The 14759-nt window shown below is 45.0% G+C and overlaps 1 protein-coding gene across 1 annotated transcript; it reads right to left on the reverse strand.

The window, feature by feature from the left end:
- Window positions 1–221: 221 nt before the first annotated feature.
- LRRC58 (leucine rich repeat containing 58) lies at window positions 222–13885 on the reverse strand. Its single transcript, XM_077822859.1, has 4 exons — window positions 13377–13885; window positions 6171–6299; window positions 4612–4889; window positions 222–2671 (listed from the first exon to the last, which is right to left on the reverse strand). Exons 1-4 carry the CDS (start codon window positions 13883–13885, stop codon window positions 2463–2465), a joined length of 1125 nt encoding a protein of 374 aa, XP_077678985.1. The 3' UTR covers window positions 222–2462.
- Between the last annotated feature and the right edge of the window lie 874 nt (window positions 13886–14759).

The raw sequence follows: 14759 nt of genomic DNA on the forward strand, positions 1-14759 counted from the left end.
AAATTCTACAATGATTTTCATGAAATACACACAATCCTGCCTACAGTCTAATTTTAATTGACCTAAGGGGCAAGAGTGTTACTACTTCCCCCAGGAGACTGTTCTACTTTCTAATCCTATGGGGAAAGAGAAAATCTCTAATTTCTATGATTCTGGTGATGGAACCCTCCCTTTCTCACCACACTAGAGTTGAGATATTACCAAATAATGGACAGAGACAGTTTTCAGAAATAACATTTTTGGCTTAGTGTTACAATCAGTTTACAGCTCATAATGAAATAATGTTAGAAATATTCTATATTCATACATTTCTAGCAAAATATACTTTTAAAAACCGTAAGGCACCTTTAAGACTTTGTAAATCAACACAATGCTCATGATAAAATTCCACAAGAGGGCTGGATTAAAACCCCTTAATCCTTTAGTGTTCAGTACAAGATCACCAATGCTCTCGTCAGAAAAACAAAGAAATCAAGACGTTTCCAAGATGGAGTTATTCCTGTATTAGAGTGCACCCTGAAGAAGTCTATTTGAAGTATCTTGGAACTATTCAAGCAGAAGAAAAAAAAAATCTCCCTGGTGTGTATAAAATGCATTAAAAACAGTTCTTTGAACTGGGTAACAAAGATGCATTGTGGGGATTAAGTTTCATTACTCAGTGGATTAAATCCCTTCCATTCATTACTGCCAACAGGAGAAAGGAACAAAAACAGGCCAATTCCTCCCCATACAATTCAATCAAAGATTTTAAAAGCAGACAGTGAGCAGGACAGAAGTCCATGAGAAATTGCATTTGGCCACTGCAGAACTCATTAAGATATTTGTTACTGACTTCTGAAAGTCTAGCCTCTTACTGAACAGAGATACACATAAAAGAATTGGCCACTGTATACACTGCTTCACATCAAGTAGATTTTTTTTTTTTTTTTTTTTAAAACGTGATCCCACTGTTCACATTAACCACCTGCACTCAAACTCACCATCAGCTCTCTTTGGCAAAGAGATGGAAATACCTATCAATTTCATTAACTCTTTAAAAGATACATGTATTTCTCAATTAAATATTTAGCTACAGAATTATATCTAATCTCTGCAGTTTTCCTTTAAATACAGTTTAAGGTAACTGAATACATTATCTGAACAATGTAAAGGATTGCATGAACAAGACTGAATGCAAAACTAATAAATATACAACCACCTTCAATACCAACTTGTCTCCCACACAACATGCTCAAAGTGGCTTGCCTTCCACTTCCTCCTACCAGCTTCTCTTTTCATACTGGGATGGAGGGAAAGAATAGTGCTCTGCAATGTTCCTTACTCTGTATTTCAGCTGAAGGAAAGTAGTAAGTTTTTTCAAGGCACAAGTTGCTGAAACCATGTAATAAACTTCTCACACAGAGATTTTGCTTAACGCCTAATGTAGGCAATGACAGCCTTAGTGCGTGGCCTCCAATATGTGAAGTTATATTGTAAAAAGTGAAAAGAAGCTATCCTCAATAAGAGGACACAACAGAAAGATCAAGTGAGAGGCACTATGGAATTTACACAAGTTTAGGAGCACATTTGCTCCACTGGGGCCAGATGAGTTTAAAGTACAGGAGAGGGCAATGATTTGGTTCTTTAGACAGGGGCATATGGCTGTAGATCTATATAAGTGGCAAGGCTCAGTGAGATGCTTTGCATGTATTCCCAATCAACATGGTGACACCGATGCACCAGTTGCAAAGAGGCGATAAAGATGAGTCAGAAGGAGAGACTAACAGCAGCCTTGTCTAAAAAGGGAGATAAACACCAAACTGGCTCAATACTGGGGCTGTAATAAACTAACATCTACAATAGATGTAGACCTTAAGTCTGGAGCAGAGGAAGACAGTAGCCAGATCTTCGAAAAAGCCATCCCCAACAAAAAGAAATTTCATTTTTTTGGGGGGGGGGGGGGAAGTATCTAAATATGTAAGCGAAAATCAAGGGAGAGCGCAGAGTGTTGAAGCATGATACGATAAAGATTTGCTGATAAATACAGCATTGGAGTCCATACACCCAGAATAGCACAGTTACACTCTTGCTGATTTACCATAATGTAATACCCCAGAACAAGAACAGTCTTCTTTGCTTCATACAGTGCTAAAGCCAATCGTAGTAGTGAAGTGTCATGCTATCAAAAACCCCTTTAGACAGGCTTCCCAGACATGGCAGGTCTGCTCTCCCTGACCCCCTTTACACAGATCTCCATGGTAGTTTAGTGATAACTCTAGCCCCACAACATCCCCATGTAGGCAAGGCATTGAGTTAAATCTTCTAAGCAGCATCACACCAAGCAATTCTAGATTTGCTCAGATGTGCTGCCGCTTACATGACTTGAGGACTGTTTCTAATGAGCCCCTCAGGAAAGAGCCTCTGGCTCTGCATTTCCACTATTGCTTTAGTGACATGTTTCTCTTCTAGTCCACCACTCCCTTTTATCCAAGAAGAACTTTCTGCATCCTGTGTGCAGCAACAATGGCTTCATCCTCTGAGTCAGACTCGCTTTGGGAAGTGGAGCTCTGAGAGGCGGAGCTGCAGGGGGAAGAGCATTCTGGGGAGCACAGATAGTGCATCAGCGGCAGGCGGTACTTCCCACAGAAGTCAACAAATTTGATTTGTCGGACACAGCTGTCGAAGTAGACACCTGGAAGGGGAAGGAAAGCAAGGCAGTTTTTAAAACAACGACTCAATGGTTTGTTGTGAAACCTGCATGCTCCACAGAAATGAACAAGCCAGCCATGATTTCTAATGCACCTGCCTCATCTTAGGGATTAATTCAAACAGCAAAGGTTATGGAAATAAGAATTTTTTAGTGGGGAGGAACATATCTATGTGCTGAAGTGGAAACTGAAAGCATCAGTTTATGTGCGGTTTCTGGCAACACATTTATCAGATTTTTTCAGAGAAAGTAGCAGTTTGCCAGGTATCTGCATCTCATGCATTTTATATCGTGGCCCCACTGCCTAATTTTGCCAACTATTTTCTCACCCTAGGATAGTGTTTGCAAAGTAGCTGCTAAAGTGGCTGGAAGCGGAGCACCAAAAGTCAGGACATCTGTGTTCTACTCCCAGCTCTGCCACTGATTCCCTTGAGTTGCAAGGCCACACAGTGACTTAAATTCTTAGTTTTCCCACCTGTAAAATGGAGATAATACTTAGCAGTTACCTCCCAGGGGTTTGAGAGAATTCATGTTTCTAAAGCACTTGAGATACCCAGGTGAAGAACGAGGAGTACCTGTGGCACCTTAGAGACTAACCAATGTATTTGAGCAGAAGCTTTTGTGGGCTAGGCCCAAGCTTTAGCCCACAAAAGCTTATGCTCAAATACATTGGTTAGTTTCTAAGGTGCCACAAGTATTCCTTGTTCTTTTTGCTGATACAAACTAACACGGCTACCACTCTGAAACCAGGTGAAAGAGTTACAGAAGGGCAAAGTACTATTTGAAGAGAGAAACAATGGCCAATTCATTCCACAGAAAAGGAAATTTCTCTAAGAATTCAGAGGTAACGTCATGCTGGGGACCGTCAAACATGTCTTTAAATGTTAAATCCATTTACCCGCTCTATTTTCCAGTCTACCAGGCCCCTTCTAACAGTTATCAAAGGTGTGTGTATATATAAATAAAAGCTCTCTCCCTCATAACCCCATTTCTCTTCTTCTTGAGTGAAGTTACCATTCTGAATTTGGATGCTATTTTCCATGAGAACAGAACAGAATGATGCCACAGTTGTGTTCTCCTCCTACTGCAGGGAGATTGTTCTTATTCTGACGAAGTCATATTCAGAAATGTTTCTAGAGGTGTGTGTGGGGTGTTTTTTTTTTTAAATTGTAGTTGCCTTTGAGTTAACTATGCCTCTGCAGCATTTCTAGTAGCAAACTGCAGATCACGATAAAGTGAAACCACTCAATCTATTTTCATTCTCTAAGCTGTGTGAAATGCAAGGAAAAAGTCCTCTCCCACTCAACGCAACCCAATCTCTGGCCTCTCCATCCACTCCCTGTTTTGAAGCTGTCATATTAAGTAGTACGAAGCGGACAGAATCAGGACCGAAGAAGTGGTAGTTAAGGAACAGACTAAGAAATAGACCATTTGCATTAGAATAAATCCATTGCAAAAAAAAGCATTGCTTGGAACTCCCCAGTCTTGTACAATGCCTGTAAAATCCCTTGCATACAGGTTACATGTGACAGTTGTGCTCAACACTATGAGATAGGTGCTTCACGAATCCCAGAACACGTTGGTACAGCTGCATCGTTCTAAAAGTGCATTTTGCGTACCAGCTGAAACAGTTCTATCAAAAACTGTGCTCCTGTGCAGAGGCTGCAAACCGGTGCTAAGATTTTAAGCAATCAATGACCCTGCAGGGACTTTCTTGCTTAGGGTAGAGACAGCCCAAGTTAAGATGCAGTGACACAGTCCCTTGAGGAAGAGGATAAGACAACACCTGGGGCTACTGAAATGCTCACAGGAGGAACTGACTGGTATGACAACACATGCAATTAAACTACTAAAAGGAGAGCTAGGTTAGAAAGAAATAGAAGAGCTGGCAGGTGAGAACAGGGAGCAGAGAGCAGCTAACTTACCTCCGCACTTAGGATTGGGGCAGTTGCTGGCCAGGCTCAAATATCTGACAAGGTTCCCTGGGAGATCACTGGGAGCATAGGGAATGTTGCGGGTTTTCATGGTGCGTCCAGCTAGTTCCAGGAGACTTGGGGGATTATAAGTCAGATCACGGACAAAGCGAACAACCAGCGGGTTTCCTCGCAAACTCAGCTCTTCCAGGTGAACCAGGTTGAGGATCTCCCGGGGGAGGTACGTCAGCAGGTTGTTGTGAAGGCTAAGAGAACGTAGGGAATGCAACCTGAAAAAATCAAGAGGAAGACAGTCAAGAGGAACAAGCATTACAAGGCACCACCCATTTACCGCCTTTCTCACTAGCTTGTTTCCTTTGGCTTTTTCCTTTAAGCACAAAGCCATGCTAACAGAGTTGCTCGTCTAGCACACAGACTAGCCTATGCAGAACTTGGCTCAGCTCCTCAATGCATGTTAAAGAAATAAGCAGGGTCTTAAATGTGTCTGCCAACCCACCCTAAAAAAACTGTATGGAACTAAATAGTGCTACACAGAAAGAATGCTTTTTAGAGGGATGTTTCCTTGCACCAAGGGTATGTATCCAAAAGGCTCCACACAATGCTCTGAATAGGTCACCTGTTCTCACTCATGTATTAAAGATGAGCACACTAGCAGTCAGCCAACTCTGACAAACCCCATGCTTTCATTGTCTGCACCTGCATCACCGCTTAGATCCTGTCAGAGCTCAAGAGCTAAGCAAGGTCAGACCAGGTGAGTGTGACTGGGAGACCCAACATATTGATTTGTTTTGTATGTAGAGCTCTCCCTTCCCTCAGCACCAAACCAATATTTCTCATACTACATAAGGACACCATGCTGCTGGAAGAGTCATCTTTCAAATTAAACAAAACTAAGGTTCTGAACACTTGATGTCAGAGATCCCATGTCAAGAGTAGTAATGCTAAACCCTGCTATCCTGATCAAATTCCAACTTGGAAAACCCCATGTTTCTATCACCTTAGCTTGGAGTTTCAATTGCACAGGGTATTCTTTACTTTCTGTCTTGAACTATTGTGTAGATTTTTTCTGTTTTGTAGTAGATAAAACAATCTTACATTCAGAAGTGTGTAGTAAACCTTAGTGAATGTTTAAAACATTCTGATATCCTTGAATGAGATGCTCTAAAAGAGTATCATGCAAATAAGATTGGGAAAAGATTTTGGGTACAAGGCAAAGGAGACTGAGCACAATAGGATGAAAAATGTATAGCGTGGCATTTATTTTTACTATTGGCATTTCAGCTTTCACATTTCCTGTGTCTGTGCTTAGATGCTATGGTGATGGCTCCCATAACAAATCCTAAAATGGACATTCACTTTCACAATATTTAGAATTTACAAGTCCTCCTTGCATTGCCTAGTGCTGAGAATCTCCCCCTGCAGACTTAACCTGTGATTAAGAACTAAAGAGCAACCAGATCTTCCCAGGTACTCTCATCCACGCTTGCAGAATAAAGAGGTTTGAGCATTGGCTGGTGGCTGAAGACAGCAAATTAGTTGGATATACTCACTGTGCCAGCTGAGGAGGAATACTCTGGATCTTGTTGTCAGACAGCACTAGGTAACTTAGAGAAGGCAGGTTTGCTAATTCAGGTGGGATTGCAGTAATGAAATTCCCTCCAAGGTACAAAAACTCTAAACTGAAAGAGAAGACGACTGCATTACGTCATTAATCTTATTTCTGCAGTTTCACTTAGTGCTGGGTCTCATTCAATTTATGAGAGATTTACAGCTTGCATTGCAGATAAAACAATTTTCGTAAGACATACCATATGAAGAGAAAGTTGACATATTATCAACGACCATAATAAAATGATAGTGGACCAGCTCTGCTATAGTTAATGTTGAGTGTCACTTTCAGCTTAGTAGTTGACTCTCTAAGTGCTCCAAAATCCACATGGCAGCTTAGATGGTATTGAAATCTGCTGTATGGGTAGCTACATCTCAAATATAATCCGCTATTTACAAAAAATCACATGGATCTTCTAATTTTTTTCCATGTACACCTTGGGCTCAAATTATTGCTCTAACCCTCCCTACACTGATCTCAGCTACAGCATGGGATTCACCACTCTTTTAGGGATACACTACTGAAAAAGTTATTAAGAACGTAAGAATGGCCATACTGGGTCAGACCAAAGATCCATCTAGCCCAGTATCCTTTCTTCCGACAGTGGCCAATGCCAGGTGCTGCAGAGGGAATGAACAGAACAGGTAATCATCAGCTGATCCATCCCGTTGTCCATTCCCAGTTTCTGGCAAACAGAGGCTAGGGACACCATCCCTGCCCATCCTGGCTAACAGCCATTGATGGACCTATCCTCAATGAATTTATCTAATTCTTTTTTTAACCCTGTTATAGTACTGGCCTTCACAACATCCTCTGGCAAAGAGTTCCACAGGTTAACTGTGTGTTGTGTGAAGAACTATTTTCCTTTGTTCGTTTTAAACTTGCTGCCTATTAATTTCATTTGGTGACCCCTAGTTCTTGTTATGAGAACTAGAGGTCTTAAGGGTTTATTAAGAGTAAAGTTTGTAACAACAGGTCAGCACAAGCTGAACTGATGAATCTAATGGAATGAAATCAAATGAGCATATGCAGCAAGACTATGGCTCTGTTGAAGCCAGAGGGTTTCCAGTCTGTTGTCACACTAACTGGATAGCTCAAGGTGATATGCTGTGGTCACCGAACCTGATCTGAGCTTAAATAAGTAACTACATTTATGTGTATGGTGCGATATTCGGTTATAGCTGTGTTAGACTCTTCTTGGGGCATCAGAGTATGTACTTTATTTTACCACGGCAGGGCTTTTGCATTTAGAAAGGGAATAGAGAGATGCTCAGCTGAGCTCAATAATGATATATTTACTCAGAGAAATAAGGACTACTTCTGAGATACCACTTTCACAGCTAGATCTAAAGTGCTTTACAAAGAAAGTTAGTCTAATTATCCCCCTTTTAATGATGGGTTAACTAAAGCACAGAGAGGTGAAGTGATTTGCCTAAGGTCGTCCTAGACGCCAGTGGCTGAGCCAGGAACAGAATTTAGAGCTTCGAGACCCTAGCCAATGTTCTATCCACTAGGCCACACTGCTTCTCCACCTCAATGAACCAATATTCCAAGGGTTTGTCCACATGTGTTAGAATATGACCTGGAGAAATCATGATAACTGATGCCACATAAAATATTCAATGGAGACAGACCGATTTATGTTAAACGCAACAGTTCCTTTCTCTATTGAGTACTAATTCATGTTTAACATCCTGTTACCACAATACCTCAGGGCCATACTCTAATGTTTAGTTTCCCAGCGTAGAAGCGCTCCAACATTTGGATCTATCCTTTCTTTACAACTAATGATGTCTGTCCCCACTGCCCAAGTTTTATGCTAGCCAGCATCTTTAACAGCTGGCAGTAGAGAGATCCGCCCAGAACTCTAAATTCAGATGAGATATCAAAATTTCCCTAAAACAAACTTTAACAAGAAGTTTCCCCATCTGGTCTACAAGTGGAGTGAGGAAGTAAGAGTTTAATCAGACAATACACTTATGCTCACCACTTTCTAGGATTTGGCAATTCTACAAAGAACAACACAGCTGCTGCTGAGACGCAACAAATTTAAGATCAGTCTCCTGAAATTATTGGTAAAATGTCTGAAGAAAGGAATTCTAGTGGGTTGCCTCAACATCATATCTTTACCACGGCTCCAGTTGCAAGTCTACCCACACACTTAGCACCTGGCTTTTTTTTTTTTTAAGTGGATATTGGGTATTAAATATGTTAAAGAGCACATACTTTGGCGCTCATTGCATCAAAGGGTACGCACACAGCTCTCTAACATCACAGAAGACTCTACAGCAGAGCTAAATGAATAACTGATTTTTCGGTTTGGCAGCCAAACTGAAAAATCCAAATGTTTTGCTTCATTTCAAACCAAACACTGAATTATTTTGCTTTTTTCCTTGCTAAAATGAGAAGCAAAACAAAAACCCTCTTTGGGTCAAACAAAGTGACATTTCATTTCTAAACACAATGTCAAAACAAAGTATTTCAGCATTTTTTCAAAAAAAAGTTTTTTTCAGCTGAAACCACTCTGATGTGAATTGGTGAATAATTTTGGTGATGTGTTACTATTTGCTGAAAAAAATTCACCCAGCTCTACTCAGCAGCTCTGTAGGACCCAACTACGTTCATTTGAGCCTTTCACACTCTCTCACTGCTTCAACAGTTGGAGGTTAATCAGGCATATGAAAGGCAACAATAACTGCTGCATGAAAACAGTGAAGTTAAGAAAATGGATGAAAACCAGCTTAGTTGAAGTGTTCTTGGTGTCCAATTGGTCAGAAACATAATGATTCCCCTTTCATTTGCACTGATGTAGATATGGAGTAACCCCACTGAAGAGGAATTAAACTACCTAAAGACGGATGCAATTGCAAGGATAGATCACTCAGGTTCCCAGCAGCAAAAATGAAGAGGCCAACTGTTATGTTTACTTAAGCAGTTAATTTCCACTAAGATCCTGTCATGTAATGACTTTGAGGCAAGTCTGAGTAGCATTACAAAGACTGAGCCCCACTCTTCTGACACCCATCTGTGAAGAAGCAGGTGCATATATCAGAACCACAGTAGCACTGCCTCATACTAAGTGTTACTATTCCAGGGCAGTTAGTCAGGAATAGCTATTCTGGAGTAACTGCGTATGTGGGTGCTCTTATTCCAGAATAACACTGCCTTATTTTGAATTAGCTTAAACCACTTCCAAAGCGGTTTAAGATAATTTGGCATAAAGCACGCTTATTGTGGAATAAGAGCAGCCACATATGTAGTTTTTTCAGAAATATTTAAAGCACTCTAATTTCTTATCCTACCTTATTCCAAATGAATTTTCACGTGTATACAAGCCCAAAATATTACCTCTGCCTCCACTAGAATAGCGGCAAAGAGTCCTGTGGCACCTTATAGACTAACAGACGTATTGGAGCATAACGTTTGATAGTCTATAAGGTGCCACCGGACTCTTTCCCGCTTTTGCAGATCCAGACTAACACGGCTACCCCTCTGATACTCCACTAGAATAGAGGCACTGCTAAGTTATATTACACATGCAGGTTTGCAAATAATGGCTCCTCCAGGGCTCATCAAATGAGAAATATAAAGACCCATGAATCAGTAGCAGCAAAAGTGTGGGTTTCTTTTATTTTACTCCCATATAATGGGTTGTGGAAAGAAGTTAAACAGCAAAATTGGGCAATACATATCAGAAACAGCTGACACATTTTAAAGTGACCGGTGAGGAAAAGAATAGTGAAAAGAGGGCATAAACCCAAAGAAGCAGAAGGTCTGTAAAGCTAGTTTGTCTGTTTATTTCTCTTTCTCAGCACTACTTGCTTTTGTTGTTTTTGACAGAGGACTTAAAGTGGATTGGGAACGTTTTCATAACATAACTGAAGAAGTCAAGGTGCAGAAACTTAAAACTTAACTCTTTGGGCAAGCTGCCCACACTGTACCTTAGTGTACATGAGTGTGGGGTAAATACTAATCCATACCTGCGTGTCACACACTAACTGGCCAGTATTGACCTTGCTGGCACTAACTAGCTGTTTACCTTCTTGGTATCTGTGTTATGACCTTATTAGTTCTTCAAAGACTCTGTGAGAACATACTTTATTTCTAATGTAAATAGTCAGAAATGCTTTGGGGGGGGTGCATACTATCATTCAGGTTCTCTTTACACACTGAAGTAGCAAGAGAGGGCACATGCCTGATTATTTTTCATTTACAGGTAACTTAACTTTACAGATAGCTTGGGAAGCTGAGGGTATATTTATTAGGCTTGGTCTACACTAGAAAAAGTGACCTTTTGCTGTATTGTGACCAATAGGCAGTTTTTCTAAGGCAAAAAAACACTCACATATCTGTTAATAGTGAAACTCTACAGCTACAGAACAGTATTTTCCCTTATTGGTATACGAACCAGCACTGGCATTTTGAACTGGAGCCTGATATTCTAGGCTTCTAGTGAGCTTCTGTGCTGGGCCCCACTGCATCACCACTAACAAAGCGTAAGCTGCTCTTGACTGTTAACTAAAATCTGCAGCAACCCAAGCTCCATTGCACAGCGTAGGCACAACTGAGATTGTAGTCTGAAACTAGCGCAGGAGTCTGAATAGGTTGGGAACATGCACCTAGTCCCCTCAATGGCCAAATTATACAGCAGCTCACCAAATGAGAATTAGGGGTGAGTATACAGACGGCGAGAGACATGGGGGAGAATTTAGGCCTTGTCAACGTAAGGAAGTTGTACCAATTTAACCTAAGGGCACGTCTTCACTAGCAACATTAAAGTGCTGCCCCATGGCTGTATAGTCACAGCTCTCCCAGTGCTATAAAAAAAACCCACCTCCTCAAGGGGAGTAGCTCCCAGCACTGGTGCACTGTCTACACTGGCCCTTTACAGCACCGAACCTTGCAGCACTCAGGGGTTGTGTTTTTTCACACCCCTGAGCGAGAAATTTGCAGCGTTGTAAAGTGCCAGTGTAGACAAGCCCTAGGTTAGTACAGAAATCAATTTAATTAAATCAGGGCAACTCCCTTGTGTGGTATTTTGGTTTTAAGAGTGCCTTACACTGATTTTGTATAAATAAATTCTTTAAGGCACTCTTAAAACCAAAATAGCACACAAAAGAGTTGCACTGATTCAACTAAATCAGTTTCTGTACCAATTTAGACAGACAAGACCTACAGATGATCTGACAGTTCTCTCCCCACTCTCTCACACATACACTTTTCTCAGACATCCGGGTTCTTGTTTTTGCGTAAGAGGTCATTGCTCAGATGTACATAGGTTCAAAATCTGAAGCACATTGGAGACTCCAGTAAGAGGACACAGGGTTTCCACATGATTCACTATATTTACATCACATCTTCCTGAACCTTGCCCATGGACATCAGCAGCCTACCCAGCATAAGGTAAACAGCTCAAGCTTCTGGCAGAAGATCTAGATCCCTCAGAAAACCTTAGCCAAGAGCAGAGCTCAGAAATTCTTTCCCTTATACCAAGCTATGCTTAATGTCTGCTTCTCTTCTTTGAAGATTAGTGGATGTTGCAAAAAATAAACACTCACTTCCCTAATGCAGATGGATCACTTGAGGATTGCCTGTTCTGTTCATTTCCTCTGAAGCACCTGGCATTGGCCACTGTCGGAAGACAGGATACTGGGCTAGAGAGACCACTGACCTGACCCAGTGTGGCCGTTCTTATGTTCTTTGGCTGCACATATGAAACTATTATTATAGCCTAAAGTCAGACAAGACGGGAGGAAAAGAGAAGAAAAAATATGCTACTTAAAGTTCTATATTAAAGTGAAAATGTGATTAGTGAGGGAGACATTGCATGTCAGATGGATATTCCCCCACCATTCTCCAACTCTATTTTCAATGAGATAACCTCTCTTCCCCAAATAAAAAACGTTATCATTACACAATCACTCACTACTTTCTCAGTCCGGGAAACAGCACGAGACTGGTTAAATCATCAGAGGTTGGATTAAAACTGGAAAAATAACCAACCTGAAGCATTAAGTGGAAACCCATAATGTTTAACATCCAAGACTAGACAACTGTAGCATGTAACCTTATACAGTACCAAAAAACACTCATGTGATTTTGTCTACCTAGTTAGAATATGCTATAGGAGAGAAAGAAGTGCATTTTAAATTGAGTTAGCTACCTCAAGTTGTCTCCTAGATTCAGCATTTACCAGATAACAGAGATGTACAAATGTTAAATTGTTTGATGCAATTAGATTACATTAACAGTGTTTCAAATGGGGTGGGCTAGCTCAAGCGAGCCAATCATTTAAAACCACATATTTTCCCATAGCCTAGACATACTCTCAGGACACAACTTCACCAGAAAAAATAGGTGTTCTCTCAAGTTACCTAACAGGAGGTAAAATCCAAGTGAAGGCAGTAAGTGTCGCTATCACATAAGGCAGAGACTCTGGGGGCACACGGGGTTTACCCTGACCCTGCTAACTCACGTGAAAACCACAAACGGCCTTGTCTTCACGATAGGTTTCAGAGGAGTAGACAGGTTAGTCTGTATCAGCGAAAACAACGAGGCGTCCTTGTGGCACCTCAGAGACTAGCAAATTTATTTGGGCATAAGCTTTCATGGACTATAATGCACTTCATCAGATGCATGGAGTACAAATACAGTAGGCAGGTATAAACATACAGCACATGAAAAGATGGGAGTTGTCTTACCAAGTGGGGTGGGGGGAGGGGGTGTCAGTGCCAAGGAGGCCAATTCAATCAAGGTGAATGTGGCCTATTCCCAACGGTTGACAGGGCCGTATGGGACACCTTGCCCAGGCTGACCCGTTAAAGGGCAGCAGGGGAGTCTGAAGAAGGCGCTAAGGCAGGGCAGCTCACGCTTTTTAGAGGCAGCTTCTGGCCTAGCCGCGCCACGCTCGCAGGGGCAGCCGCTGGCAGGGGCAACGCACCGAGGGCGGCCCAGGGACCGGAGCCGGGCGGGGGCGGGGGGGGAACCAGCGCTCCTGGGGTCTCCTCCCTGCGCTTGAGACTCCCGAGCCGAAACGGGGCCGGGGATCCTCGCTGCCCCTCGGGGGGCCTGTCTGGCGGCGACACCGCGGCCGGGAGCTCTCAGGGGGCCCCTCCTCGCCGGCGGCGCCCCCAAGCCCGGCTCTCACCTGCTCAGGGCCTGGATCTCGGGCGGGATGCTGTGCAGCCGGTTGCCGCCCAGGCTGAGGCTCTGCAGCCCCCGCAGCCCCAGCAGCGCGGCGGGCAGCTCGGCGAAGCGGTTGCCGCTGAGGTTGAGGACGCGCAGGGAGCGGGCGAGCGGGGCCTGCCCCAGCCCCTTGGGCAGCGCGCCGGGCCCGCCCAGCCGGTTGTTCTTGGCCAGCAGGGTGCGGAGCCGCGACAGCCCCAGCAGCTCGGCCCCCAGCGCCGCCAGCCCCGTGCCGCTCACGTCCAGCACCTCCAGCGCCGGGAACCAGCGCGCCAGCCCCGCGGGCAGCGGGCCCGTCAGCCGCCGCGCCAGCACCAGCCGCCGCGCCTCGCCGCTGCGCCGCGCCTCCAGCTCGGCCGCCACCGCGCCCGCCTCGCCCGCCCCGCGCCGCGGCAGCTCCAGCTCCAGCAGCCCCGCGCCGCCGCCGCCGCCGCCGCCCGCCGCAGCCCCGGCCGCCTCCTGCGGCTCCATCCCGCTAGGCCCGAGCCGCGCTGCCGGGCCCCGCCACTTGGATCGCCCCGCCCCCGCCTGTCGCTGGGCTCGCGGCACGTGGTGCGCCGTGCAGCGCGCGGGGCGGCCCTGCCCGGGGCCACGCGCCCCGCCCCCCCCTTCGGGTGCAGCCGCGCTGGGGCCTCGTTCTGCGGGTCCTGGGGCGTCGCCTCTTGCGTCACCCCGCCCTTGGCCTGCTCGCCCCTTCGTGCGTCTGCAGGTGCCCGGGCTGTGAGACCCCCCCCCCGCCGGAAGGAGCCTCAGGCCCTGAGGGGGATGAAGAGGCTCCCGGGGGGGAGGGGCGGCAGGTTTGTAGAAATTTTGGTGGTGCCCAGAACGCGCCCCCGCCCAAACGCCGCCCCCCACCTGCCCAAGGCTCTGGGAGGGAGTTTGGGGGTGGGAGGGGGTGCAGGGGTGTGGGCTGTGGCTGCAGATGAGGGGTTTGGGGTATGGGAGGGGCTCAGGGCAAGAGTAGGGGTGTAGGGGGTGAGGGCTCTGTCTGGGGCTGGGGAGCTTGGGGGGTTAGAGAGGCTCAGGGCTGGGGCAGAGGGTTGGGGTGCGGGGGGATGAGGGCTCGGGCTGGGACTGGGGATAAGGTGTTTGGGGTGTTGGAGGAGCTCAGGGCTAGGGTTGAGGGTGTGGTGGGGGGGTGAAAGCTCTAGCTGGGGGTGTGGGCTCTGGGGTGAGGCAGGACTGGGGATGAGTTTGGGGTGCAGGCAGGCTGCTCCGGGACAGAGGCCAGAGAGGAGGACTCCCCCCCATTCCTTTCCCTGCTGGCAGCAGCGAGCTCTCAGGGAGGAGCCCCCCTTTCCTGCCCCCCCCCCCAGCAGCACACACACCCCCACCACTGTCACTG

The sequence above is a fragment of the Eretmochelys imbricata genome, chromosome 1, assembly GCF_965152235.1.
Source record: "Eretmochelys imbricata isolate rEreImb1 chromosome 1, rEreImb1.hap1, whole genome shotgun sequence".
In the NCBI taxonomy this organism is placed as follows: domain Eukaryota; kingdom Metazoa; phylum Chordata; order Testudines; family Cheloniidae; genus Eretmochelys; species Eretmochelys imbricata.

What these genes read in the sequence shown, in the direction of transcription:
- LRRC58 (XM_077822859.1), bottom strand. Translation starts at nt 13,885, where the DNA reads ATGGAGCCGCAGGAGGCGGCCGGGGCTGCGGCGGGCGGCGGCGGCGGC. An exon ending in GAGATCCAGGCCCTGAGCAG is followed by an intron (nt 6,300 to 13,376) that starts GTGAGAGCCGGG and finishes CTTCTCTTTCAG; the next exon opens with TTTAGAGTTTTTGTACCTTG. An exon ending in ATTCCTCCTCAGCTGGCACA is followed by an intron (nt 4,890 to 6,170) that starts GTGAGTATATCC and finishes TGATTTTTTCAG; the next exon opens with GTTGCATTCCCTACGTTCTC.